Genomic DNA, 27,804 nt, shown 5'->3' with positions numbered 1-27,804 from the left:
AAACTGCAGAAGCTACTAGAAGCTGAGCTGTCAACGAGGGTGCGGACATTTGATGATTGATGAGATATTTTAAAACTCCTGTAACTAAACCTGTGCAACACTTAGAAACGAGTGTCACCTCTGCATCCTTCTGAGATACATAAAACACACAATGCCTCTCATGAACATTGTGGCTAGATGAAATCCCCTGCCTTCCACACTTAACGCCAGGGAATGCACAGCATTCTTAAATTATTTAAAAATGCAGTTTAGATGTATGGGCGTCACTGGAATGGCCAGCAATTTTTTTTCACAAAAATATACTTTATTTGCAAATTTTCTTAAAGGGCATTACATGACTGTTCAAAGTTGGCATTACATAAGGTACAAGTCAACTCCATTTCTTTGAGTACTCTATGTTAACCAATTACAGTTAATATTTACAAGATTCATTACATGTCATACAGTCGGTGGGGTCTATACAATTCCCAGTCCCTCAGTGCACTGTGGCTGAAAGGTCTTAGACAGAGACCTTTCCCCATTGCGCCGTTGCGGCGGCTGCCCCAAGCTTTAGTGCGTCCCTCAGCACGTAGTCCTGGACCTTGGAATGTGCCAGTCTGCAACACTTGGGTGGGGACAACTCTGCACCGGAAGACCAATGAGTTTCGGGCAGACCAAAGAGCGACTTCCACCGAGTTGATGGTCCTCCAGCTGCAGTTGATGTTTGTCTCAGTGTGTGTCCCTGGGAACAGCCCGTAGAGCACAGAGTCCTGTGTCACAGAACTGCTCGGGATGAACCTCGACAGAAACCACTGCATCTCTCTCCAGACCTTCTTTACAAAGGCACATTCCACAAGGAGGTGAACAACGGTCTCATCCCCACCACAGCCAACTCGAGGGCAACGTGCAGAGGGGATGAGACTCCAGCCTTTGCCCATTCTTAGTTGCCCTTAAGAAGATGGTTGAACCACTGCAGTCTGTCTGGTGAAGGTGTTCTCACACTGCCACTGGGTAGAGTTCCAGGCCTCTTATTATCATATGTTTCGCACTGTTGGAGCAGATCAGGGTATCTAGACTCCCTTCCTCATCCTATGTTAAAGTGCAAATATCCGCAGTTTCTGTTGGGATTGACATTTATTTACATTCACAGAATAAATTCCCAACCCGGGCGATTCAGATCACCATGAAGCTACCCGAGCAGCGGTCGACGGAGGAGTTGGAGGAGCTTTTGTGCTCGTTGAGATCTTTGCTGAGCATCAGACACTACAGCAAGCCCTACCAGCTCATGCTGGCCAGGATAATGCGTTATGAAAGGTAGGCAGGCCAAACTGAGACCTTCTGAAGAGAAAAGTGATTCGCAGGGCCACAGGGAAGGGCAGGGTGAGGGGGACTAGGTGGAGGGGGTTGCTCTCGCTGAGAGCCTGGTACTGAAATGACGGGCCAAATGGCTTACTGTGCTGCAAGCGTTCGATGACTCGTCAACCACTGACCCCGCAGGATACATTTTGAACAGAGTTTTAGTACATACAGTGATGGGGTATAGCTCATTGTGCTGGTGACACTCAGTTGGGAGCAGCCTGGCCTCCGATTCAGGCAGATTGCGGGATCAAGTCCGGCTCTATAATTTGAGCACAATAATTCAGGCGGATAGTCCAGTGCAGCACTGAGGTGGTGCTGCGCTGTCAGAGGTGCTGTCTCTCTGACCAGACGTTAAACCCGAGGCCTCGTGTAGACGCGGATGTGAAAAATCCCCGGGGCGTTGATTAGGAGAAGAGCGGGGGAGTTCTGCCCACCGCCCTGGCCAACATTCATCCCTCACCCGACATCACAGGAAGCCAGACAAACTGGGCGCGATCCCATTCCTGTTTGTGGGCGCTTGCTGTGCTCTGCTTAAATGCAGCGGGTCACAACGCTGCAAAAGTGCATCACCGGCTGCGATGGGCTTTGGGAGACCCTGAGGGCCTGAAAGATGAGATAGGAAGGCAAGTCTTTCTTTGTTAACTGCTGGATTAATACATGGTCTTGCCTTCGAGGCGGGTCCGATGGCGGGACCAGAAGGGGAGAGGCCGCCCACTGCAGAGAGGCAGGCAGATCACTCACATACGTTAAGGCCCAACGAGGGGACATTTTATGTTGCCTTTGGTATTTTGCCAATGGCGAGGTGACTTCCTGCTGTACAGCCAAATGGAGGCAACCTCCCAGCGGAAGGGGAGAGGCCCTCAGGGGTTAAAGGAGGAGCTGTGGCCCAGGAAGGACAGCGCCCGTGTCTCGGGGAGGGGGAGGGGGAGTTTCCTCGCTGACCCCCAGCCCTGTGACTTTTCAACATTTTTGTTCCCACGTGTCCAGCTGCTGGGATCTACTGCAGTTCTCAGCAGTGGCCAGCCCTCTCGGGGGGAGCTGCTGAGGCTTCAGAGCTGCCGGCCCTCTGATTGGCCCTGCCCACCTTCCTTAATCGGGCAATGGGAGCCCCTCCACCCCAGCCCTAACCCACCTCACTCCACACCCAGGCAGCCTCTCTTGGGACAGCTCTGGGAAATTCTCATCCGCTCTTTGAAGTCAATCAACCGAACTCCGCAAGACCCTGTTAAGCAAGATCCCAGGAGATGAGGATCAGCAGGATCTGGGAGATCATGGTGAGTAAGATCCCAGGGGACCATGGTCAACAGCCTCAGGATTTCAGGGCCAACAAGTTCCCAGGAGACTAGGGTCAGCAAGATCCCAGGAGATCATGGCCAGCAAGATCCAGGCTAACCTTACACAATGCCACGTTTTAAAATCTGACAGTCCCTTATACCCAACAAGAGAGCAAATATTGATCCAGTCAGGCCCACTGGAGTAATTTGCACATCATACATGAAGCTAAAGTTCCACTAGTGCTCAAAGATGTACAAAGATTGGGCTTGGAATATTAGTTGGCACGTACACAGGACAAATGTGGTTTATAATGATGACGTTAGGGTTTACAGGATGTTAGATTGGATACCTGGGCATGATGATATCATCATTGACACATGGCATGGAAAGAGAAATTAATTGGTACTCTGGGATTTGTGCCTGACAGGTACACACTGCCTGGTAAACTGCCTGGTAAACTGCCTCTGGTACCTATTGCCCAGTACACACTGCATGGTACATGCCCTCTGATACACACTCTCAGATAGAAATCTCCAGTACACACTCCATGGTACACACTCCATGGTACACACTCCATGGTACACACTCCATGGTACACACTCCATGGTACACACTTACAGCACACACTCACAGCACACACTCTTCAGTACACACTCTTCAGTACACACTCCCTAGTGCACACTTTCCGGCAAACACTGCCTGAATAACACTGTAGTACACACTCTTCGGTACATACCCCCCATTCCACACTCCCAGTACCCACTCTTGGATCTCACTCTCGAGTACACACTCCCAGTATACATTCCCCGGTACATACTCCCTGTACACACACTCCGGGTCCTCATAGACCCAGGGACTCACACCCGGTATACACTCACTGTACACACTCCTGTACACATTCCCTGATACACACTGGTATACACTCTTGGTCCACAGCCTCAATGCACATTCCGGGTGCACACTCTCTGTATGCACTGTTTGAATACTTTGCTAATTGGTTATTAAACTTGGCACACGCTGACCCCCATTAACTAAACCTGTTGAACTTGCACCAATGATTCTTTCCTGGTTTCCCCCAGATCAAGAACATGGCGGGGACTGGGGAACATGTCAGGTGGCCAGCCCGCTACCTTCCCATCCACACCCGACCCGGTCCCCTCCAGGGGGGGGTGGGGGGAGGGGCGGGGTGGGTAAGGTGCCCACAAACCCCCTCCTGCCCCTAGGCCTAATGAGGGCCTGGAGTGGCCAATTATTATTGTTCACTTAAGGCTCTCCACTTACGCCTCCACTGCCATAAACGCTGCACAATGGCAGGCGGGCAGGAGTGGGAAGGTCATTTGTTTGGAACAACGCTGGTGAAAAGGCACCATTCCAGGGTAGAGGGTTGCCCTGTGTGCATCGGGAGCACCCCTCCCACCATGTCACTCCCCTCCGTGCCTCCCCAACTGGTCCTCAACTCCCGCCCCCGCGCCCCCTCTCTAGGATCCCCGATCCCTCGACCACCCTAAAAGCCCGGGCCTTACCCGGGCTCCATGTCCTTACGCCGCCCCCCACCCCACCACCCACCTTGCAGTCCCAGCAGCGCCCACTACTGAGCCCTGGCGCTGCTGGGGCCGTTAGAGCTGCCGGCCGATCTGATTGGCCAATCCGGTGGCTCTCGAGGGCGGGGCTTCCTCCCACTGAGTGGAGGAAGTCTAACCCTTAGCCAGTTTGGTCCAGCTGGAGCGCCCTATCGCCGCGGGCCTGCCTTTTTTAAGGTTGGTCGGCTTGGAACCGACTTTCCTTCCGGAAGACGTGAACGGTACACCCCTTTGTATATCCCAGCCCCCGGCTCTCTTCTCAGTTCACCCCTCTCGGCCAGTGTTGCCCTTAGGGTTGCCAACTCCCCAGGATTGGTCTGTAGCCTCCAGCAATCGAAGATCAATCTCCAGGACACTGCTGTGTGCAACCCTGGAGAAAAATCATCAGGATATTGATAACACTTGTCCTTTTATTGTTGTTTCCTTTGAACGTTCCTCTTTACCGGATATAAACATTTTGCAAATGGTGGAAAATCGGTTGTTTGTCTGACAGTCAAGCATCACCCAATTGGGGTAATGAGTCTTTGTGCTTCCCAATTGGTGTAGGAAGGCCGTGCGTCACAAGGACAGGTGTGTTGGCCGGAGCGAGGGGGCTGAGTCATGTGAGGAAACCTCCAGGAATCCATTTAATCACAGTTGGCAGCCTAGTAGCACTTAAACTGCTGATCCCCAACATGTATGGTATAGGGAGAGGCACAGTTGGGCCAGTTTCCACAATTTAAGACATGTATTTTATTTATTCTTTCATGGTGGGGGGTGGTGGGTGTTGCTGACAAGGCCAGCATTTGTTGTCCATCCCTAATTGCCCTTAAACCGAGTGGCTTGCTCAGGTCATTTCAGAGGGCAGTTAAGATTCAGACAAGGGTCAACCACATTACTGTGGGAGGCTGGAGTCACATGTAGGCCAGACCGGGTAAGGACGGCGGGTTTCCTTCCCTAAAGGGACATTAGTGAACCAGATGGGTTTTTATGTCAATCGATGATAGTTGTCATGGTCACCGTTACTGAAACTAGCTTCGCCTTCCAGATTTTACTAATTGGATTTAAATTCCAGAAGTTTCTTTGGTGGGGTTTGAACCCGTACCCTCAGAGAGTTAGCCTAGGCTTTGGGATTGCTAGTCCAGTGGTGTTACCACTGTGCCCGGCCCCCCTCACCCCAACCAGTGGCTGCCCAACAGCTTCCACCGCGGAGCCAGGATGCATGGGTGTTGGACAAGGCACAGGATTGGGCTCGATCTCGTGGCCTCTCCCGGTTGAATGGCCTCCCAACACCGGGCCAAAGGCGAAGGGTTGGCCACTCCGGTGAGGCGTCGAAGGGCGGCCTGTGGAAAGAGGCGCAGTGGCATGAGGCAGGTAGGGTAGTAGGGGAGGGGGTTGGAGGAGCGGGGAAGGCAAAAGGATCGCGGGACATTCACCCAAATTTGTTGTCGGTGCCCTAGGCTCAGGAGGAGGAGAGTGATAATCAAGAAGGGGCAGGACGCACACAGTTTCTACTTCATATACTCGGGGGGAGTCAGCTTCACCACGGACGAAGATGGAGGCAGCGCGTTTGAGGAAGGGCATCAAACTGATTTGCGAAAAGGTGCCAGGTTTGGGGTGAGTACCCTTGGTGTGCGTGCGTGCACATGCTTGTCCGGACAACTGGGGTGCTGAAGTTGGGAGGGAGGGGATTGGATTCACCTTCCCACGCCCCCACCCCCTGCCCTCCAACCCTCAAAACTCACCCTTTCAAAGAAATTTGGACGGGGGACTTGAGGCAAATAAACTGGCGGGGCAATGTGGAGAGAGCGGGCGAAGGGGACTGACTGGATGGCTCTCCAGAGAGCTGCAATGGACTCGATGGGCCGAATGGCCTCCTCCTGTGTCTTCCTTGAGCATGAAAATGAGGATTAAGGGAAGAAGATAAACCATGAGGAAACAAGGGCTTTGCAGTAAGTAAGCGTCACAAAACTCCGGTTTCGAGCTTTGTTATCTTCCTGTACTTTTGAATTTGCTGCCTTTCCTTTCCCTTCGTCAGTGAATTGCGACCTTTACCCTTAAATGGATTATTGTCAATCCCGGTTTTGGCTTCTCAGCTCCTGAGTCAAAGGGGTGTAGATTCAAGTCCCACTCCACAGACTTGAGCACAAAAAACTAGGCTGATACTCCCAGTGCGGCGCTGAGGGAATGCTGCATGGTTGGAGGCACTGTCTTCCGGACGAGGTGTTAAACCGAGTTCCTGCCTATTCTCTCAGGTTCAATATTCTTGGGCATTGGAGAAGCCAGGAGCCCTGGCCAAAGTTTATCCTTCAACCAAGGTCACTAAAACAGATTATCCGGCCATTACCACAATGGGAGCTTGCTGTGCACAAATTGGCTGCCATGTTTCTGTGGCTACACTTCAAAACTGGCGTTGGTTGTAAAGCACTTTGGGATGTCCCAAAGTATTATATAAACAAACATTTTTCTTTCTAAATTCCAATTTTATCCACCAGCTATACCCTAACTTGAGACAAAGCAATTTCTGCCCCCAGTTCATTCATGCCAGTGTTGTTTTACTCACTTGGTGCATTCTTGCCTCTTGAGTAGAAGGCTCTTGAGTTCAAGCCCTGATTCCAGTGTTTGCTCTGTTAATCCAGGCTGACACTCCAGTGCAGGACAGCGGTAAAGCTGCAATGCGGGGTAGTGTGAGGACTGAAGAGCACCAACCTGCTCCTAGACATGGTCCAGCCACGGGGACCAATGACCAATGAGAACAGGTCTAGTGTACTGCTACCTACCATTTTCCACTTGCTATGCCATGTGCTGACAATAGCTGGCCAAGATAGGGAATTCACTGGATGTGTGACTCTGACCGTGGCTGAGATAGGGAATTCACTGGACGTGTGACTCTGAACGTGTCTGAGATAGGGAATTCACTGGATGTGTGACTCTGAACGTGGCTGAGATAGGGAATTCACTGGATGTGTGACTCTGAACGTGGCTGAGATAGGGAATTCACTGGACGTGTGACCCTGAATATGGCCGAGATCAGGATTTCATTGAATATGTGATCCCGAACATGACCGAGATAGGGAATTCACTAGATGTGTGATCCTGAGCATGGCCAAGGTAGGGAATTCCCTGAATGTGTGATAGCAAGCATGGCGGAGATGTGGAATTCACTGGATGCGCAACCCTGAACGTGGCTGAGACCAGGAATTCACTGGATGTGTGACCCTGAACTCCGCCAAGATCAGGATTGCACTGGATTTGTGCTCCCGAATTTGAGTCTGAGATAGGGAATTCACTGGCTGCATGATCACGAATGTGGCCGAGATAGGGAATTCATTGGATGTGTGATCCTGAACATAAGCGAATGACCTGCCTTGGCCTGACATCCTTTGGGTGCACCATGGATGACTTGCGAGTTCCCTGCTTGGTAAGGGTCAAGCAACGTCTTGATTTTAAAATTCTCGTCCTTGTTTCCAAAACCCTGCATGGCCTCGCCACCTCCCTGGCTCTGTAATCTCCCCCAGCCCCACACAACCTTCTGAGATATCTGTGCTCCCCTAATTCTGGACGCTTCTGTATCCCAATCATTCACAGTCCACCATCGGTGGCTATGCCCTCAGTTGCTTTAGAATTCCCTCCCTACGCCTCTCCACCTCTCTATCTCACTTTCCTCCTTTAAGATACTCCTTCAAGCTACCTCTTTGACCAGGCTTTTGGTCACCTGACCTAATGTTCCTGTGAAGCAACTTGGGATGTTTCATTATGTTAAAGGCGCTATGGAATTGTAAGTTGTTGTTGGTGTAATCCCTGAGTTCCCATTGCAGGAAATACCAGTACTGAAAGGTCTGCAGAGAAACTTCACTGTCGTCTGTACGGAGGATACTGAGCTACTGGTGGTGGACAAAGAGGAATTCTTTGAAAACAGACTTGACCAGGCGCTAGTCAGGGAATATCATCGTCGCTTTATATTTTTCAGGTAGAGTCATTCCTACGGTTTTCATTCTCAATTCCCAATTCCTTTCCAAAATGCGGGAAGAACCACCAGCATGTTCCACAAGGGGCGTGAGTTATTTGGGAGTTGATTCTGCACGAGACTGGAACTATTAGTGATGTATTTTGGCCTTTTATTGCCAAGGTGGGTGGAATATAACTGTGGGGAAGTCTTGCTATAACTGTTGTGAGAAATAGGAGTCATTTAAAAAATATTTTTGGGGAATATTGTGTTATTCCCTGAAAAAGGTGTGTGTGTGTGTGTGTGTGAGTGTGTGTGTCTGTGTGTGTGTGAGTGTGTGTGCGTCTGTGTATGAGTGTGTGTGTGTGTGAGAGTGTGTGAGTGTGTGTATGTGTGTGTCTGTGTGAGAGCGTCTGTGTGAGTGAGTGTGTGTGTGTGTGTGCCTGTGTGAATGTGTATGTCTGTGTGAGTGTGTGTGTGTGTGTCTGTGTGAATGTGTGTGTCTGTGTGTCTGTGTGAACGTGTGTGTGTCTGTGTGAGTGTGTGTCTGTGTGAGAGTGTCTGTGTGTGTGTGTGTCTGTGTGAATGTGTGTGTGTGTGTGTGAGAGTGTGTGTGCGTCTGTGTATGAGTGTGCGTCTGTGTATGAGTGTGTGTCTGTGTGAGAGTGTCTGTGTGAGTGTCTGTGTGTGTGTGTCTGTGTGTGTGTGTCTGTGTGTGTGTGTCTGTGTGTGTCTGTGTGAGTGTGAGTGTGTCTGTGTGAGTGTGTGTGTCTGTGTGTGTTTGTGTGAGAGTGTCTATGTGAGCGTGTGTGTGTGTGTGTCTGTGTGTGTGTCTGTGTGTGTGTCTGTGTGTGTGTGTGTGTTTGTGTGAGAGTGTCTATGTGAGTGTGTGTGTGTGTGTATGTATGAGTGTGTCTGTGTGAGTGTGTGTGTGTCCGTGTGAATGTGTGTGTGAGAGTGTGTGTGCGTCTGTGTATGAGTGTGTGTCTGTGTGAGAGTGTCTGTGTGTGTGTGTGTGTCTGTGTGTGTCTGTGTGTGTGTGTCTGTGTGTGTGTCTGTGTGAGTGTGTGTGTCTGTGTCTGTGTGAGTGTGTGTGTGTGTGTGTGAGTGTGTCTGTGTGTGTGTCTGTGTGTGTGTCTGTGTGTGTGTCTGTGTGTGTGTCTGTGTGAGTGTGTGTGTGTGTTTGTGTGAGAGTGTCTATGTGAGTGTGTGTGTGTGTATGTATGAGTGTGTCTGTGTGTGTGTGTGTGTGTGTGTGAGAGTGTGTGTGCGTCTGTGTATGAGTGTGTGTCTGTGTGAGAGTGTCTGTGTGAGTGTGTGTATGTGTGTGTGTGTGTCTGTGTGAGTGTGTCTGTGTGTGTGTCTGTGTGAGTGTGTGTGTCTGTGTCTGTGTGAGTGTGTGAGTGTGTCTGTGTGAGTGTGTCTGTGTGAGTGTGTCTGTGTGAGTGTGTCTGTGTGAGTGTGTGTGTGTGTCTGTGTGTGTGTGTCTGTGTGTGAGTGTGTGTGTGAGTGTGTGTGTCTGTGTGTGTGAGTGTGTGTGTGTGAGGTTAATAGGGAGACAGGTTGTCTGGAGGTGGTTTGAAACATGAAAAGGATAGAGTAGAACCATAGAAAAGTTACGGCGCACAAAAAGGCCATTCAGCCCATCGTGTCTGTGGTGGCCAAAAAGAGAAAAAAGAAACTATCCACTCATTCTAACCCCACTTTCCAGCCCCTGGTCTGTAGCCTTGCAGGTTACAGCGCTTCAGATGCAGATCCAGGTACCTTTTCAATGTGTTGAGCGTTTCAGCCTCAACCACCAACTTAGACAGTGAATTCCAGATGCCCACCACCCTCTGGGTGAAAAAGTTTTTCCTCATGTCCCCTCTAATCCTTCTACTGATCACCTTAAATCTATGCCCCCTGGTAATTGACCCCGCAGTTCGGGGAAACTAGTCTTTCCTGTTTACCCTATCTAGGCCCCTCATAATTTTGTACTAGGTCAATTAGGTCACCCCTCAGCCTCCTCTGTTCTAAGGAAAACAACCCCAGCCTGTCCAATCTCTCCTCATAGCTGCAATTTTCAAGCCCTGGCAACATTTTTGTAAATCTCCTCTGTACTCTCCCCAGAACAATTATGTCTTTCCTGTAATGTGGTGACCAGAACTGTACACAAAATTCCAGCTGTGACCGAACCAGCGTTTTATACAGTTCCACCATTACAGCCCTGCTTTTATATTCAAAACTTCGTCCAGTAAAGGAAAACATTCCATGTGCTTTCTTTACCACCTTATCCACCTGTCGTTCCACCTTCAGGGACCTGTGGACATGCACTCCAAGGTCTCTCACTTCCTCAACGCCCCCCCTCAATAACTTCCCATTTATTGAGTATTCCCTGGCTTTGTTTGCCCTCCCCAAATGCATTACCTCACAATTTTCCGGATTGAATTCCATTTGCCACTTCTCCACCCGCTCAACCAAACCATTGCTATCATTCTGGAGTCAACAGCCATCCTCTTCATTATCAACTACACAGTCAATTTTTGTATCATCTGCAAATTTCCCAATCATGCCTCCCACATTTAAGTCTAAATCATTAATATATATAACAAACAGCAAGGGACCCAACACTGAGCCCCATGGAACACCACTGGAAACTGTTTCCCATTCACAAAAACATCCATCGACCATTACCCTTTGTTTCCTGCCACTGAGTCAATTTTGGATCCAACTCGCCACCTTCCCCTGTATCCCATGAGACCTCACTTTCCTGACCAGTCTGCCATGTGAGACCTTGCCAAAAGCCTTACTAAAATCCATGTAGACTACATCCACTACACTACCCTCATCAATCCTCCTTATTACTTCCTCAAAAAATTCTATTCAGTTAGTAAAACACAATCTTCCCCTAACAAAACCATGCTGACTATTCCTGATTAATCTGAGCCTTTCTAAGTGACAGTCTATCCTCTCTCTCAGAATTGTTTCCAATAATTTGCCCACCACCGAAGTCAGACTGACCGGCCTGTAATTTTCTGGCCTGTCCCTCGCACCCTTTTTAAAATAATGATACAACCTTCGCAGACCCTCCAATCCTCTGGGACCTCACCTGTATCTAGTGAGGATTGGAAAATGATCCTCAGAGCATCCACTATTTCCTCCTGGCTTCCTTCAACAGCCTGGGATACAATCCATTCGGCCCTGGTGACTTATCCACCTTCAAAGATGTTAGTCCCCCCAGTACATCCTCTCTCACTCTGCTTATTGTATCTAATATTTCACACTCCTCCTCTTTAACTAGAATGTCTGCATCATCCCTCTCCTTAGTGAAGACAGAGACAAGTCACTCATTGATAACCCTGCCCGGACATCATCAGCATCAACACACAAGTTACCATGTACATCTCTGATAGGCCCTACTCTTTCCTTAGTTATCCTCTTGGTCTTAATGTACTGGTAACACAACTTAGAATTTTCTTTGATTTTACCTGTCAATATTTTCTCGTATCCTCTCTTTGCTTTCCTAATTTCCATTTTTACTTCACCCGTCTAATTTATATAGTCCTCTAGCCTTTCTACAGTTTTAAGTCTATTGTGACTTCCATAAGCTTTCTTCTTCTGCTTTATCTTGGCCTGTATGCTTCTGGGTAACCAGGGCTCTCTAGATTTGGAAGTCCCACCCTTTTTCTTTGGTTAGGTGTTAGGTTTGAGGTACAAGTGATTAGGATAGATCTAACATTTGCATTTTTAGATAAGAGTTGAATTTGTTTGAATATCAAGGTGGGGTAGGAGGTGTTAAGAAACATGTAGGCATCTTTCAGAAGTCCCATTGGTAAATAGAAAGGGAATATTATATCTTACGGAACCGAAAGTGAAGACAAGATGGAAACATGAAAGATCTTATATTTGGAAGGATTTGAGTTTCAAAGAGGTGCGAAAACAATGGAACCTGAGATGAAAGGGAAATAAAGGCATTTTTGGAGTTACTGTGGAGAGCTTAAGGGGGCTGTAGCTGTTTGAGCTGTTCAGCTGGAAGTGTGAGATGTAGCAGCTGGAGCTACAGATGTTTGAATCAACTATCCAGTCAAGCCAAAAAAGCTTTGGGCTGCAAAAAGCATTTTTATTCTGAAGTTTGGATTTTCACAGCAGAGTTGAAGAGAGTTACAGGTCATGTGGTATGCCTTCATTGAAGCTACAGCAGTTTGCTTTGGGTAATATTACTGGATTTTTTATAGTTAAACATCTATAAGGGAGTGTTGCCTGGAAGGTGTGTACTTGTGGGCCTGACCAAGTAGAGAGTCATTTTGGGGAAATGTTGTGTAAGACTAAGTTTATCTGTGCAACTGTAATCTTGTGTGCATAAGTTTTGTTTTACTCTTGTTAATAAAACTTTTACTTTGAAATTGTAAAGTCCCGAAAGTGTGACTGGACTTTTTACTGCCACAATCAGTATGTCCCCTTCTCGTTTTCAGAATATTAAAAAAGGGTGTGGCCCGTAAACCAAGTTTCCCCCTGGGATTTGGTTTACGCGGCAATTAACATCAGTTGTGGTCATAAGGCTGTACAGCTTACTGGTGAGACCACACCTGGAGTAGTGTGTACAGATTTGGTCTCCTTACTTAAGGAGGGATAGTCTTGCATTAGAAGCAGTTCAGAGAAGGTTAACCAAGCTGATTCCTGGGATGAAGTGTTTGTCTTATGAGGAAAGGCTGAGCAGGTTGCCCTAGGCCCAGCCCATCTTCAGCTGCTTCATCAATGACCTTCCTTCCATCATAAGGTCAGAAGTTCACTGATGATCGCACAATGTTCAGCACCATTCGTTACTCCTCAAATACTGAAGCAGTCCATGTCCAAATGCAGCAAGACCTGGACAATATCCAGGTTATTGGATAGCCAATAACCTATTCAATAGGTTCAACATTGGGCTGACAAGTGGCAAGTAATGTTTGCGCCACAAGTGCCAGGCAATGACCATCTCCAGCAAGAGAGAATCCAACCATCGCCCCTTGACTTAAGAGTCATTGGACTCGAAACATTAACTCTTTCTTTCCACAGATGCTGTCAGACCTGCTGACATTTTTCAGCAATTTTTGTATTTTGTTACCCAACTATCAACACCCTGGGGGTTCCCATTGACCAGAAACTGAACTGGACTGGCCATATAAATACTGTGACTACAAGAGCAGGTCAGAGGCTGGGAATCCTGTGGCGAGTAGCTCACCTCCTGACTCCCCAAAGCCTGTCCACCATCTACAAGGCACACTATCAAAACACCTCTATCGAATCTCCCCTTGACATTCTCTGCTCCAAGGAGAACAAGCCGTTCCTTCAGTCTTCATGTCACTCAATTCTTTCATCCCGCGTAGCATTTTGGAATTGAACACAACACTCTAGATGAGACCGAGCCAATGGTTTATATAAGCTTCCCTTGTTTTTTGTCCCCTGTGCCTCTATTAATGAAACCATATGTTTTTAACAGCCTTCTCAACTTGTCCTGACACATCCAAAGGCTTCAGCACATGCACTCCTAGATCACTCAGCCCCTGCACCCTTTTTGAAATGGTACCATTCAGTATATATTATCCCTCAACCTCATTCTTCCAGGCATGGATAGAGATGGGGAGGGTGTATCAGGATGCCTGCCGGGCCAGATGATAAGGATGCCTGGCCTGTGTGGGTGCTGAGTGGTCCCATGGATGGGATGAGGACAATGATGGTGTGTGTGAAAGAGTGAACGGTGATGTCCCTTGCACTGGGAGTGAGTGAGGGCCCTGTGGATGTGTGATGGGTTTGTGAGTGTATGAGTTGAGAGTGATGAGAAGAGTGACTTACCCTGGCGGAACAGAGGAGATCATTCATCCTCTTGCGGCACTGGGTGGCTGTCCTCCTCTGCAGGGTGTTCGCACTGACCACCGCTGCCACCAAACCGGGTTGGTGACATTGCTACCCCCATCCTGCAGCCAGAGCGGGGGTAGAGCACATCCTGTCAGGCCTCCACGGCCTCCAGCTGTCGCTCGAGGGACCCGTCGTTGAAGCAGGGAGCCTTTTTGCCTTTGCTGGCCATGTCTCCCAGGCAGCGGTGGTCAGCTGGTGGCGATGAGCGCTTTGCTGGCGGCTGCCTGTTAAAGATGGCGGCCGGCGTGATGCAACAGCGGGGTGATGGCGAGCGGGCGAATGAGAGCCCGCCCGCCATGGAAACGGCGTGTTTTCGCTGGAGTGAATATACTCAGAGTAAAGGGAAGACCTTTTAGAACAGAGATGAGGAGAAACTTCTTTAGCCAGAGAGTGGTGAATCTATGGAATTCATTGCCACAGAAGGCTGTGGAGGCCGGGTCATTGAGTGTATTTAAGACCGAGGTAGATAGGTTCTTGATTGGTAAGGGGATCAAAGGTTACGGGGAGAAGGCGAGAGAATGGGGTTGAGAAACTTATCAGCCATGATTGAATGGCGGAGCAGACTCGATGGGCCGAATGACCTAATTTCTGCTCCTATGTGTTATGGTTTTATAATGAGGCGGGCTTGGGTGAATACGGTGTGAAAACCCGCCATTTTCATGGGCGGGTAGGACTCCATTTTACCCGCCCGTTACCGCACTGAGTGCAATTCTGGGAAAATTCAGCCTCGAGCTGCCAAAGGTCAGAGTAATTCCTGACCTAAGCTTTTATAACAGCTTGACATTTCTTTCCACCGCCCTCCGTTCATCGGAATCTTACGTTGTTTAACAATGACGCCTCGCTTCTCGGCATTGTCCGCATTTGTACTTCCCTGCTAACCTGCACCGTCCATCGGGTCAATGTGGAAGACCTCATGGCATTATTTCACAGCGGAGCTCTCCCAGGAGTCCTGGCCAATATTTATCCCTCAATCAGCACCAGAAGAAACAGATTATCTAGTCCCATTGCTGTCTGTTGGAGTTTATGGTGCTCAAAATGGCTGCCGCATTTCCTACAATGATTCCGCATCAAAGCTACTTGACTGGCTGCAAAGCGCTTTTAGATGTCCGGTCGTCAAGAAACGTGCCACATATATGCAAGTCTTTCTTTTTTTTGACATACGTGACTCTGTTTACTCTTCCAGGTCACTAAAGCTTCTGGAATCATTACCTGACAGTTCCATCGAGTTTCTTTCTGACTATTCAACCACAGAGGAGTTCCTGTACGGCCAGGTTATTCCCAACCACATGGAGCACCTCATTTTCGTGACCAAGGTAAACACGAGGTGGGCCCTCCTGCTTCATGGCTTTGTGCTGCGCTGCTCAGATCGAGCTTTGGTCCCCCGGTCTTTGCTGAATTCCCAGAATATAATTGGCTCGCTGGTGGGCATGTTGGAGAATGTTTTATATTTAATCCATAATTAAACATTAGACCTATTTTAAAAAAAAAATTGGGCTCTTGAAACTAGGGGCCGAGCAAGCGTATTTTTATTAAACGTGACATCAAGGCCGCATTTGACCAAGTGTGGCATCAAGGACCCCTGGCAAAACTGGAGTCAATGGGAATCAGGGGGAAAACTCTCTGCTGGTTGGAGTCATACCTAGTACAAAGGAAGATGGTTGTGGTCATTGGAGGTCAATCACCTCAGCTCCAGGACATCACTGCAGGAGTTCCTCAGGGTAGTGCCCTAGGCCCAACCATCTTCAGCTGCTTCATCAATGACCTTCCTCCCATCATAAGGTCAGAAGTGGGGTTGTTCGTTAATAATTGCACAATGTTCAGCACCATTCACGACTCCTCAGACACTGAAGCAGTCCATGTCCAAATTTAGCAAGACCTGTACAATATCCAGGCTTGGGCTGACAAGTGACAAGCAACATTCACGCCACACAAGTGCCAGGCAATGACCATCTCCAACAAGAGAGAACCCAAACATCATCCCTTTACATTCAATGTCATTACCATCGCTGAATGCCCCACTATCAACATCCTGGGGGTTACCACTGACCAGAAACTGAACTGGACTAGCCATATAAATACAGTGGCTACAAGAGCAGGTCAGAGGCTGGGAATCCTGCAGCAGGTAACTCACCTCCTGACTTCCAAAAGCCTGTTCACCATCTACAAAACACAAAATCAGGAGTGTGATGGAATACTCCCCACTTGCCTGGATGAGTGCAGCTCCCACAGCACTCAAGAAGCTCGACACCATCCAGGACAAAGCAGCCCACTTGATTGGAACTCCATACACAAATATTCACTCCCTCCACCACCGATGCACAGTAGCTGCAGTGTATACCATCTACAAGATGCACTGCAGGAATTCACCAAGGCTCCTTAGACAGCACCTTCCAAACCCACGACCACTACCATCTAGAAGGACAAGGGCAGTAAATGCTGGCTGAGCCAGCGGCATCCCCATCCGGTGAATGAATAAAAAAAAAGACCTTGAACATACTCTTACATGATTATAATTACACAGATGGTTGGGGAGTTCTGAGCTCAGTATTCAGATTGACTCAATCTTTCCAAAGCCAAACCTACCTTATAATTTGGCACTTTTTACACATCTGTCTTACCCTAACCACAGCTGTATTATCTGGTGGTGGATGTGTTCCAGTTCACTCAGGGATCTGAGTTGCTATGGCAACATGCACTTTTAAATGCATGTTGTATTCTGGAGCTGTGGATGGTGATGGTAGAGGCTCCAATGTTCCTTCCATCACATGGCTGACCAGGAATCTCTCCCACTCTTACTACCTCCCACTGGCATGTGTTGCAAGGATTTACAACTTGATGCTCATTCTACTTGGCCGTGTCACCAACTCAACTTGGCTGTTAAGTCCTGGAGTGGGGCTTGAACCTAGACCTTCTGGTTCAGAGGCAGGGATGCTGCCCACTGCACCACAAGACCTCCTCCCCCATTCGATAGTTAAACCAAAATGTAACAACTCCAGCTCAGGAAAAAAAAACAATCAGGATCTATCAAGACTCAGTTAATAAATCCAAACCAACACTTTTTTTCTTCTGTTGAACTCAAACATCAGTCTGTCTCGCTCCCTCTGTTATCTTTATCATATATCATTCAACATTGGCTTCATAAAGTCATACAACACAGAAGGAGACCATTCGGCCCATTGTGCTAGTGCTGGCTTTTAAAGAGCTATCCAATTAACCCAACTCCCGTGCTCTTTCCCCACCTTCTTCAGGTCCCTGCCCAAAGGCAGGCCGGACCGACAATGTCACAACCTCCACCACAGGTTGAACAAGGAGGCAGGTCCGGAGTCCATCCCAGCCGGAAGGGAATTGAACCCCGTGCTGTTGGCACCAATATGACCCACACCGGCCGCCATGTGGTGTTCAACATGGAGTAGTATAGATACATCAGCTGAGGGGACGGTGGGAAGTGGGAAGGGACAGTTGCCTTGCCACATTTGACCTGATGCCATGAGGTTTCAAGGAATCCAGGGTCAAAATGCAGGACTTACAGGGCCACTCCCTCCCGGCTGCACAGCACGGTGCTGCCAACTCTGGTTGGAGACTATGTTTCGCAGGATGTTTTGCCCTTGTAGCTGTAGGTCAGTGCCATGACTGTCGTTGGAAAGTCTTGTTTTCTAGTGTTACGGACAGGAGGGGGGTTAATTTAAACCGCACTGATTTCTTCTCTCATCACCTATTCATAAGCCGGAAGGTGTTTTGATTTGCTTCCCCCTTTTATAAGCAGTGGCTTATTTCCCAACCCCTTGGTCTTGGTGTGATCGTATTTCTATGGCAAACACGAGATAGGATGAGCTCAAAGGGTTAGTTTATTAGAACACACTCAAACTGCGGGGGGAGAGTAGCAACGTTGCCTCCTGTGCATTCAGTGAGTAAAAGAGGGATAGATAAAAGAAAGATTTACAGTGCAGAGACCACAGTGAAAATAAATATTGTTTCACGTGGGTCCCAGTGTGCAAAATCAAAGTCCAATGAGGTATCCCTTCACAGAGGTTGGTGGGTTGAAAACTGATGCTAGATAATTCACTTTTCTGTTGGTGTTGACTTCACATGATGAGACAAGCACGCAGAGGTGAATCAGTCTTGTAGGTGATCGTACAGAATTTCCACCAGAAGCAGTGTAGAGGGAGCCAGGTGTCCAAACTGGGCCAGAGCTCCTTGTCTATGATGCTGCTAGTTGGATGGTTAAATGGCAGACTGGGACTTGGCAGTACAGCAAGGCAATATTACTGGTTCTATAAGCCAGAGGTCCATGTCACATGACTCCCACCTCTCCACACTGTCTTTGATAAAGTATGTGTATCCGTCATCTGGGTTCCCGAGATTGCTGAATGTCTCAACCAGTAAGAATTGTAAGGAAGGTTGCAGGGTCCTTTGTCTTACCAGACGAGCCAACTCCTGTTGGCCAGCCTGCATTATGAAATGTGAATGACTTTTGTATAGCTCTCTTTGAATTTGGTCTGTGCAGCCCACAATGTGGTGTTCGTGGCTCTTCAGAGAGCAAGTGCAAGCTGCAAGTTTCCCTGATACTGCAAGATAGCTTCTTATGTTCGAGGGTCGCAGGCTGACATAGATTCAGCCATTTTAGGTCTGTGTCCAGATTTCAATTTTTAGTGATAGCAATTATCATATCTCTATATTTTATAAAAGAAATATACAGTGTGATGTCTTAGTCCCTCACTTTGGTTTTTTGGGCTTCTTATCTCTTTAATAGATCACTGAGCGATGCTTAAATTAAGTCCCAATGAGTTGCTCTGATTCTGACTGACAGGCTGGTTGACAGCCTGATTAAAAGGGTAGTTGAGTGACAGGCTGATGGACAGGCTGATTGCCAACTGATTGACAGGCTGATTGACAGGCTCATCGACAGCCTGACTCACAGGCTGATTGACAGCCTGACTGACAGGCTGACTGCCAACTGATTGACAGCCTAATTGACAGGCTGATTGACAGCCTGACTGACAGGCTGACTGCCAACTGATTGACAGCCTAATTGACAGGCTGATTGACAGGCTCATCAACAGTCTGACTCACAGGCTGATTGACAGCCTGACTGACAGGCTGACTGCCAACCGATTGACAGCCTAATTGACAGGCTGATTGACAGGCTCATCGACAGTCTGACTCACAGGCTGATTGACAGGGTAAGCTTGCTGGGGCTGGAGGAAACACTTGCTCCACCTGGTTTCGATGCGCTGCTAGATAGGCCTTATTGTCCCAGACCTTCTGTAACCCTGCGCCATTCCAAGATCCAGGAAACCCAACTGACATGAGTTAAAAATGAACAAAGGTTGTTAAATCGGAGGCACACAGCCTTACCTCTCTCTGGGAGCGGATTGGCCCACTGCCTCTCATCCATCGTTCCTTAAAACCAGGGCTCGACGCTGGTTTGGGTTTCCTGTTTTGGATTTTTAACATTTGAACGCCCGGTGGGGTGTGGCTAAGTCAGCCCGCTTCAGTTGGCTCTCCTCTAACCATTCCTCTCTGTTCGCAGGGCCGGTTTGTCATCCTGCGATTGGTGGATCTCACGCTCTGCCCGTCCTATCACAGGTTCATTGTTCATGAGCTGCCTTTCCTGAAAAGCACCATTAAAAGCATGGAATTGGGCGGTGAGAGCCTGGGAATGTTAACTGCGTGGGTACTCGTTCAAAGTGCCACGATAGGGTTCTGACAGGAAGAGTACATTCGGCCTGTCGTACCAATGCTGGCTGAGAAATAGCCAACCTGCCTCATTCACTTTCCAATTTCTAGTCCGTAGCCGTGTAGGTTAGGGCACTGCGGGTGTGTAACCTTTGATGTACGGTGAGGGTCTCTGTCTCTGCCAGACTGTTGTCTCCGGTGTATATCACTGAATGGGTTGCACCGTGGCTAACGGTGAAGGAAGGTTGTTGGAGGCTGGCTGAGGTATTGGGGTAAACCATTCCGCTTTCATCTCTGGTGCCTGGGTGGAATCCAACTGAGACTGGGGCTAAAAGGGTTAAATTATGAGTACAGGTTACGTCGACTAACCTTGGTATTCCCTCGAGTTTAGAAAATTGAAGGCACTGCAGCGGTTCAAGAAGGCAGCTCACCATCGCCTTCTCAAGGGCAATTAGGGATGGGCAATAAATGCTTGGCCTAACCAGCGATGCCCGCATCCTGTGAATGAATAAAAAAAACCAGACTGAGGTATTTAAAATGAGGAAAAGGATCTGGTGGTGTAGCTAGAGAGGATCTATTCCCTATGGTGGGGAGAGTCCAGAGCAAGGGACCATTAGGAGGGTTAATGCCGCTGAGATATAATCAGCCATGATCTCACCGAACAGACTCAAGGGCCTTCCCCTGACCTTATGTTCCTACACAAGGGTGTAGAGGCTAAAGGAATGGCGTGGGATGTGGCTCGTTGATGTTATTCTCTCCGATTCTGAGGAATTTCCACCTTTTTTGGGGAGGTTGTGTTGAGGGGGGGTGGGGTGGGGGTGGTGGGGTGGGGTAGGGGGGTGGGGTGGGGTGGGGGGGTGGTAGGGGGGTGGGGTGGGGTGGGGGTGGTGGGGTGGGGTGGGGGGGTGGGGTGGGGGTGGTGGGGTGGGGTAGGGGGCTGGGGTGGGGGTGGTGGGGTGGGATGGGGGTGGGGGATGGGGTGGGGTAGGAGGTGGGGTGGGGTGGCGGTGGTGGGTGGGGTAGGGGGTAGGGGGGTGGGGTGGGGTGAGGTGGTGGGGTGGAGTGGAGTAGGGGGTGGGGTGGGGGGGTGGGGTTGGTTAGGAGGGTGGGGTGGGGTAGGGGGTGGGGTGGGGTTGGGGTGGGGTGGGGTAGGAGGGTGGGATGGGGTGGGGGTGGTGGGGTGGGGTAGGGGGATGGGGGGGTGGGGTGGGGTAGGAGGGTGGGGTGGGGGTGGTGGGGTGGGGTAGGGGGATGGGGGGTGGGGTGGGGTAGGAGGGTGGGGGGGTGGGGGTGGGGGTGGGGTGGGGTGGTGTGGGGTGGGGGTGGTGGGGTCGGGTAGGGGGGTGGGGCAGGTGGGGGTGGGGTTTGGTGGGGTAGGGGGGTGGGGGGGAGTGGTGGTGGGGTGGGTGGGGTAGGGGGTGGGGTGGGGCAGGGGGTGGGGTGGGGTAGGAGGGTGGGGTGGGGTGAGGGGGTGGGGTGAGGGGGTGGGGTGGGGTAGGAGGGTGGGGTGGGGTGAGGGGGTGGGGTGGGGTAGGAGGGTGGGGTGGGGTGAGGGGGTGGGGTGGGGTGGGGTAGGAGGGTGGGGTGGGGTGAGGGGGTGGGGTGGGGTAGGAGGGTGGGTGAGGGGGTGGGGTGGGGTAGGAGGGTGGGGTAGGGGGGTGGTGTGGGGGGGTGGGGTGTGGTGAGGGGATGGGGTGGGGTAGGGGGGTGGGGTGGGGTAGGGGGTGGGGTGGGGTAGGGGGGTGGGGTGGGGTGGGGTAGGGGGGTGGGGGGGTGGGTGTGGGGTAGGGTAGGAGGGTGTGGTGGGGTAAGAGGGTGGGGGGGGTGGGTGTGGGATAGGGTAGGAGGGTGGGGTGGGGTAGGGGGGTGGGGTAGGGTAGGGGGGTGGGGTGGGGTAGGGTAGGAGGGTGGGGTGGGGTAGGAGGGTGGGGTGGGGTGGGGTGGGGGGGTGGGGTGGGGTAGGGGGGTGGGGTGGGGTGGGGTAGGGGGGTGGGGTGGGGTGGGGTGGGGGGGTGGGGTGGAGTAGGAGGGTGGGGTGGGGTGGGGTAGGGGGGTGGGGTGGAGTAGGAGGGTGGGGTGGGGTGGGGTAGGGGGGTGGGGTGGAGTAGGAGGGTGGGGTGGGGTGGGGTGGGGGGGGCTGGGGTGGGGTAGGGGGGTGGGGTGTGGTAGGACGATGGGTGTGGGGTAGGGTAGGAGGGTGTGGTGGGGTCGGGTAGGGAGGTGGGGTGGGGTAGGGGGCTGGGGTGGAGTAGGAGGGTGGGTGTGGGGTGGGGTAGGGGAGTGGTGGGGTCGAGTAGGGGGGTGGAGTGGGGTAGGGGGGTGGTGGGGTAGGAGGGTGGGGTGGGGTAGGGGGTGGTGGGGTAGGAGGGTGGGGTGGGGTAGGGGGTTGGGGAGGTGGTGGGGTGGGGTGGGGGGGTGGGGTGGGGTAGGGGGGTGGGGTGGGTGGGGGTTGGGGTGGGGTGGGTTGGGGTGGGGTAGGGGGTGGGGGTGGGGTAGGGGGTGGGGGTGGGGTAGGGGATGGGGGTGGGGTAGGGGGGTGGGGGTGGGGTAGGGGGGTGGGGGTGGTGGGTTCGGGTAGGGGGGTGGGGGTGGTGGGGTCGGGTAGGGGGGTGGGGGGGGTGGGGGGGGTGGGGTGGGGTGGGGGAGGTGGGGGTGGGGTGGGGGTAGCGCGTGTGCGGGGAGCAGATGAGGTGCGAAATCCTCCATGTTAAAAGCTGAGGCCTCCCTCAGAGGCCGCAAGGTGACCCACCTGAGCCTCTGTCCCGCTGCTGGCCTGGCAGACCCGTCGCCCCCCCCCCCTCCCCCCTCCCCCCCCCCCCTCCCCCCCTCCGGGCAGTGTTACCGCCCGGCCGGCTCGCTCGCGATGGCCGATTCGTTGCCTCGCTCGGGCGAGGAGACAGCGCCAAGGGAGCCGGAGCTGTGGGCGGAAGCGACTCCCTGCCCAGCGCCAGCACTCAGCCCACCCGAGGATGACGTCGGGGATGATGTGGGTGGGCGGATGGATGCGGCGCCATTGGTGGTCAGCATGGGGGCCAACACCCCCCCCTTCATGGGCGTACCCACGCTCTGCTGCCAGTCACTCGGGAAAGTGGTCAAAGGGAATCCCCGGATCAGTTGAAATCTTGAGGCTGCCTCGCTGGTGGAACAGAAACCCCTTCAAGCTGCAGGGGCTGTTGTGAGTAATATTCCTTTGTTTCTTTCAAAAAAAAATTGATAGATAACTCACAGGTTGGCAGACAACCTTTCAGCTCAGCGAGTAGAACCACCTCGACCCACCTAGGATTCGATAGCGCTTCCAGGACCAATATTGGGACTCCCAAACCCCTATTCATAGATCATCCAACAGCATGAAAAAGCATGGACACCATGAGTCAAAATATTTCCTCTAGTAACATCTCACTGACCCAATCTGGATCGTCACAGATGTTGAAGGCAAGGACTGAAACAGGGAGACGCATAAGACTTAGCAGGTATAGTGAACTACGTATCTTCTGCCTGTCTTACCGTAGTGTTTACTGATGCACCCTGACAGAGCGGCAACAACAACTTGTGTTTATATAGCATGGTTAAAAACCTCCCCCCCCACCACCAAAGTGCCCCACAAGAACATTATCAAACCAAATGTCGACACTGAGTCATGTGAGGGGCTATTGGGAGGGACTTTGTCAAAGAGGTTGATTGCAATGAGCCTGCCAAAGGAGGAGGCGGAGGGGTTTGGGGAGGTGGGTGGGGGGGTAATTCCACAGGCCCCAGATAACTGAAGTAACAGCTGCCAATGTGGAGTGAGGGAAATCACAATGCTTAAGAGGCCAGTGCTGCAGGAGCGCAGAGACCCTGGAGGGTGGCTGGGTCTGGAGGAGGTGAGAGAGACCATGGAGGGATTTCGAAAACAAGGACAACCAGTGCTTGCAAGCGGGAGAGGATTAACCAGTACAGGCCGAGCAGGCCCGAGCAACCTTGGGTTCTCGGGGCCAGCCCATTTGAATGAAAGGAAAACCTTCTTTGGCACACAACATGGTCCAGTTTCGGCTTCAGGTTCCGCTCTCGATGTTTCTTCACCTTGACTTCTGGGAACAGGGAATTGGATGGGATGTATGGTGGACGATTGACCCATGACCCATGTCAGTCTTTGTCCCTGCTCCAAAAGTGGAGACGACCCCTCGGTGATATTCAAATAAAGCCTAGTAGCTCAATTACTGAAACAAAGCCATAACAATTTACTTGCCATCCCTTTTAACTTTCCCACATTATAACAGTGACTACCCTTCAAAATACTTCATCGGCTGTAAAGCGCTCTGAGGCATCCTGAGGTAATGAAAGGCACTGTTCCCTCCTTTAAGCTGAGAGCCATGGCATTATAAATTCATTTGTCCATCACTTAGTTTTCTTCCCAATTCTCTTCGTCCAAATTTATTATTTCAACATTTAATACTAGCGCAGCGAGCTCTGTTCGACCTGCCGAATTACTATTTTTGCTCTAAAATGGATGTTAGGTATTTTTTAACGAGCTTATCCTTGGGCCGCTCAAGCCTTGGCACCCATTTTGGGATTGGTTATCGGGAAAACCCGGTTTGCAGCGATTGGCTGAAGCTCTGATTGGACGGCTGGGTCTTCGCCATCCCAGTCACAGCTCAGAAGGTTGACAGGTGCATGTCACGTGCGACAGCCGTTTTTGCGCCGAGTCTGCAGGTTGGACACCTCCCCACCCACCCCTCCCGCCAAACCCCAACACCCCCACAAGTAAGCGAGTTTCATCAGTAACACCGAGAGCCTAGCCCCAGGAGATAACCTGTGGTAAGGACTAAAAAGCGTTCAGGAAGAAAGACTTGCATCATTTCTATAATAGTGCCTTTCATGACCTCAGAACATCCCAAAGTGCACCACAGCCCATGACGCACTTTTCTGAAGTGCAGCCACTGTTGCAACGTAGGGAACACGTAGGCAGCCATTTTGCGCACAGCAAGCTCCCACAAACAGCAACGTGATGGTGCCCAGATAATCTGGCTTTTGCGACTCTTGATCGAGGGATAAACATTGGCCAGGACACCAGGGAGAACTCCCCTGCTCTTCTCCGAAGTAGCCTGGATCTTTTACGCCCAATGGAGAGGGCCGATAAGAGGACAAAATTTCACCCAAAAGATGGGTCCCCTGCCATCCCCCTCCCACTCCCGCTTCCCCCGCCACTCCCCCCTTTTCCCTGGGTTTTCCCGGTTCCAGTCTTAGGGGGATTCATCCTGCAACTGAGGGGTTTGTAAGAAACAATTTCACTTTGCACCTGAATGAAGGATCAGTCTTCATTCCAGTTCCGGGAACCAATAGGGTACAATTATCGAAAAAGATTGGACAGGCTGCGGCCCTGTTTCCCTGAAAAAGAGAAGACCGAGAGGAGACCTTTATGTAAGAGAGGTTTGAGACGGGGTGGATGTTTAAAAACTCCTTCCATTGGCGGGTGAGTGCTGAACAAGAGGGCAGGATGAAAAGAGACCCACTAGCCGATAAAGAATTGAGGAGGAATCAGTCGTGAGAAAGTGGAATTGCAGGAGCACAGGGGATTTGACAGGGTGGACGCAGAGGGGGATGTTTCCCCTTGTGTGTGGGGGGAGTCCACAACCAGGGGATTGTTTAAAAATGAGGGATTTCCCATTTAAAACTGAGATGAAGAGAATTGTTTTCTCTCAGAAGGTTGTTAGTCTGTGGAATTCTCTTCTGGGGGGCGCAGGGGAAGGGGGGCAGGCAGCAAAGATCAGCCATGATCTTATTGAATGGCGGAGCAGGCTCGAGGGGCCGAATGGCCTACTCCTTGTTCCTGATTTTTCTGCGTTCTGCTTGGGATTTGTTCCCAAATGGAGAGGTTAAAGGAGGTAGTATTGATAAACTTATGGGAAGGCTAATTGCATACGTAAGGGAGAGGGGAATAAAGAATATGGGGGGGTGGAGGATGGCAAGAGATAAAAACATGTGGGATATGAGCGCCGTAGTTGGGCTCAATGTGTTTCACGCCCTGCTGTGTGACTCCAAATATGGTCCTCATGGTCTTTTTATAGCTGATGTGCACCTTAATTGATTTTGAGTCATAATTATGGTATTGCGCATGTGAGAATGAATTGCGTAAATCAAGGGTTGGTGAGGAGTTAAGAGGGCAGAGAATGGGGATGAAGGCAATGCTCTCAGACTGGCAGGATTGGTGTTCTCCAGGGATTTGTACTGGGGTCTGAGTCTTCTGCCGATGTTCTTTACGATTTGAATGAGGGAATTCAGGGTGAGTATCCTTTATCCATAAAGCTGAAAACCAAACACATCCAAAAGCCGCACTTTTGTTGAACCTCATCGACCTTTAACACAGGAAGCCCCTGACCCGAGCCAACATGAACCTCGCCAACTGCACCCGACCTTTAACACAGGAAGTCCCTGACCCGAGCCAACATGAACCTCGCCAACTGCACCCGACCTTTAACACAGGAAGTCCCTGACCCGAGCCAACACGAACCTCGCCAACTGCACCCGACCTTTAACACAGGAAGCCCCTGACCCGAACCAACATGAACCTCGCCAACTGCACCCGACCTTTAACACAGGAAGTCCCTGACCCGAGCCAACACGAACCTCGCCAACTGCACCCGACCTTTAACACAGGAAGTCCCTGACCCGAGTCAACAGGAACCTCGCCAACTGCACCCGACCTTTAACACAGGAAGTCCCTGACCCGAGTCAACAGGAACCTCGCCAACTGCACCCGACCTTTAACACAGGACGTCCCTGACCCGAGCCAAAACGAATCTCGCCAACTGTACCCGACCTTTAACACAGGAAGTCCCTGACCCGAGCCAACACGAATCTCGCCAAACGCACCCGACCTTTAACACAGGAAGCCCCTAACCCGAGCTGACACGAACCCCACTGACCGCACGACCTTTAGTCCAGCAAGTTCAGTTATTTGTCTGCACCGTTTACCTTGCGATTTCTGTGGTGAACATGATAAGGCAGATGAAGCTGGAAGAAGTATTCAAGAACGCTTCCCAGCAGAGTACGCCGACACTCTGAACCCTCTCCTACCAGCACAATCACACAAACGGGTGGGAACGTATTCTAGGTAACCCTGCATTTATTATTCAGTCAGGTCAGAATGGTGAGGTCAAATGGGCCAAAGGTTGAGAATTTGCTCTCGATCAGTCTGTAGACAAACGTGTTATAAATGTGCCGAGTATTCCCATGAAGCATTTCTGTATGTCTACAGGTCCCCCAGGATGTCAGTGTTGGGAGACATTCGACGCATATTGGGGACTAGCTTGAAAAAACCGATGGTCCCCAAAGCCTTGGCTGTTGCTGCTTACATGAAAATAGATTCAGTTCTACCAGGAGAAGTATTTGTAAGTTGTTTCTGCGGAGGTACCACTTTGAAAACGTCTTAATTGGGCAATGATTTGAGGTATCTGATGAATAAAGGGATACAAGTTTGCATTCTACCTGTACACCATCACTGGGTAAGATAACGTTAACGGATTGCTGAGATACCGACACATTAAATCTTCAGCTTTGGTCATTTCTCCGCCGTTGATCTCAATCGGTTTTGATAATCCTACCGTACCCATACTATCACCCCCCCCCCCCTTTTATTCTTGGTCTCGATACGCTATGCCAACTCTTCAACCCTCAAAAAATTGCCCAGAGGTCAGAGTTGCCACCCCTCCAGGGCTGGTCCTGTCAGCACCAGGAATTAAAGGACAATTGCCAAGATACTGCAACAAGGAAGACGCAGGAGGTACCCAAAGGGGCAAGAAGCAAAATGGTGTTTCTTTTTTAAAATAAACCCTTTGAACACTTCTGTTTGTTAGTTTTGTAGTTACAAAGGGGTAAACGACCATTTTACTGGCAGCCGAGATTCGTCTATTTGGAAAAGCCGATTCACTTTCTGATTGGTGTGGGAGGTAGTGGGATGGGCCAATGGTGGGCATGTTGGGGGGGCGAGATGGTCGGGGCAGGAGGTCATACAATGGAATGTGTCCAACCAGAGTTGGCAACCCTACCGGAACCTGTCTTAAAACTTGAACATAGCTAAAGGCCTACCGTAATGTGCTCATCACAGGGCAGGGTTTCTCATATCTGAAGCTTAATTTTCACACACTCTATTAGCAGTAT

General features: G+C 50.6%; 1 protein-coding gene across 1 annotated transcript in view; it reads left to right on the top strand.

Moving 5' to 3' along the window:
• Positions 1–27,804, top strand: part of LOC144676349 (cyclic nucleotide-binding domain-containing protein 2-like) — a 52,717-nt gene that overhangs the window by 7,276 nt on the left and 17,637 nt on the right. Inside the window, 7 exon segments of the mRNA XM_078536790.1 lie at positions 1,130–1,293; positions 5,633–5,789; positions 7,991–8,142; positions 15,176–15,305; positions 19,523–19,637; positions 22,886–23,138; positions 26,903–27,035. Coding sequence (XP_078392916.1) covers positions 1,130–1,293; positions 5,633–5,789; positions 7,991–8,142; positions 15,176–15,305; positions 19,523–19,637; positions 22,886–23,138; positions 26,903–27,035 — 1,104 coding nt within the window.

This window comes from Cetorhinus maximus, unplaced genomic scaffold (genome assembly GCF_964194155.1).
Source record: "Cetorhinus maximus unplaced genomic scaffold, sCetMax3.hap1.1 HAP1_SCAFFOLD_1537, whole genome shotgun sequence".
Taxonomy (NCBI): Eukaryota; Metazoa; Chordata; class Chondrichthyes; order Lamniformes; family Cetorhinidae; genus Cetorhinus; species Cetorhinus maximus.
The sequence above is the reverse complement of the archived record's forward strand: the minus strand, read 5'-3'. Positions and strand labels throughout refer to the sequence as shown.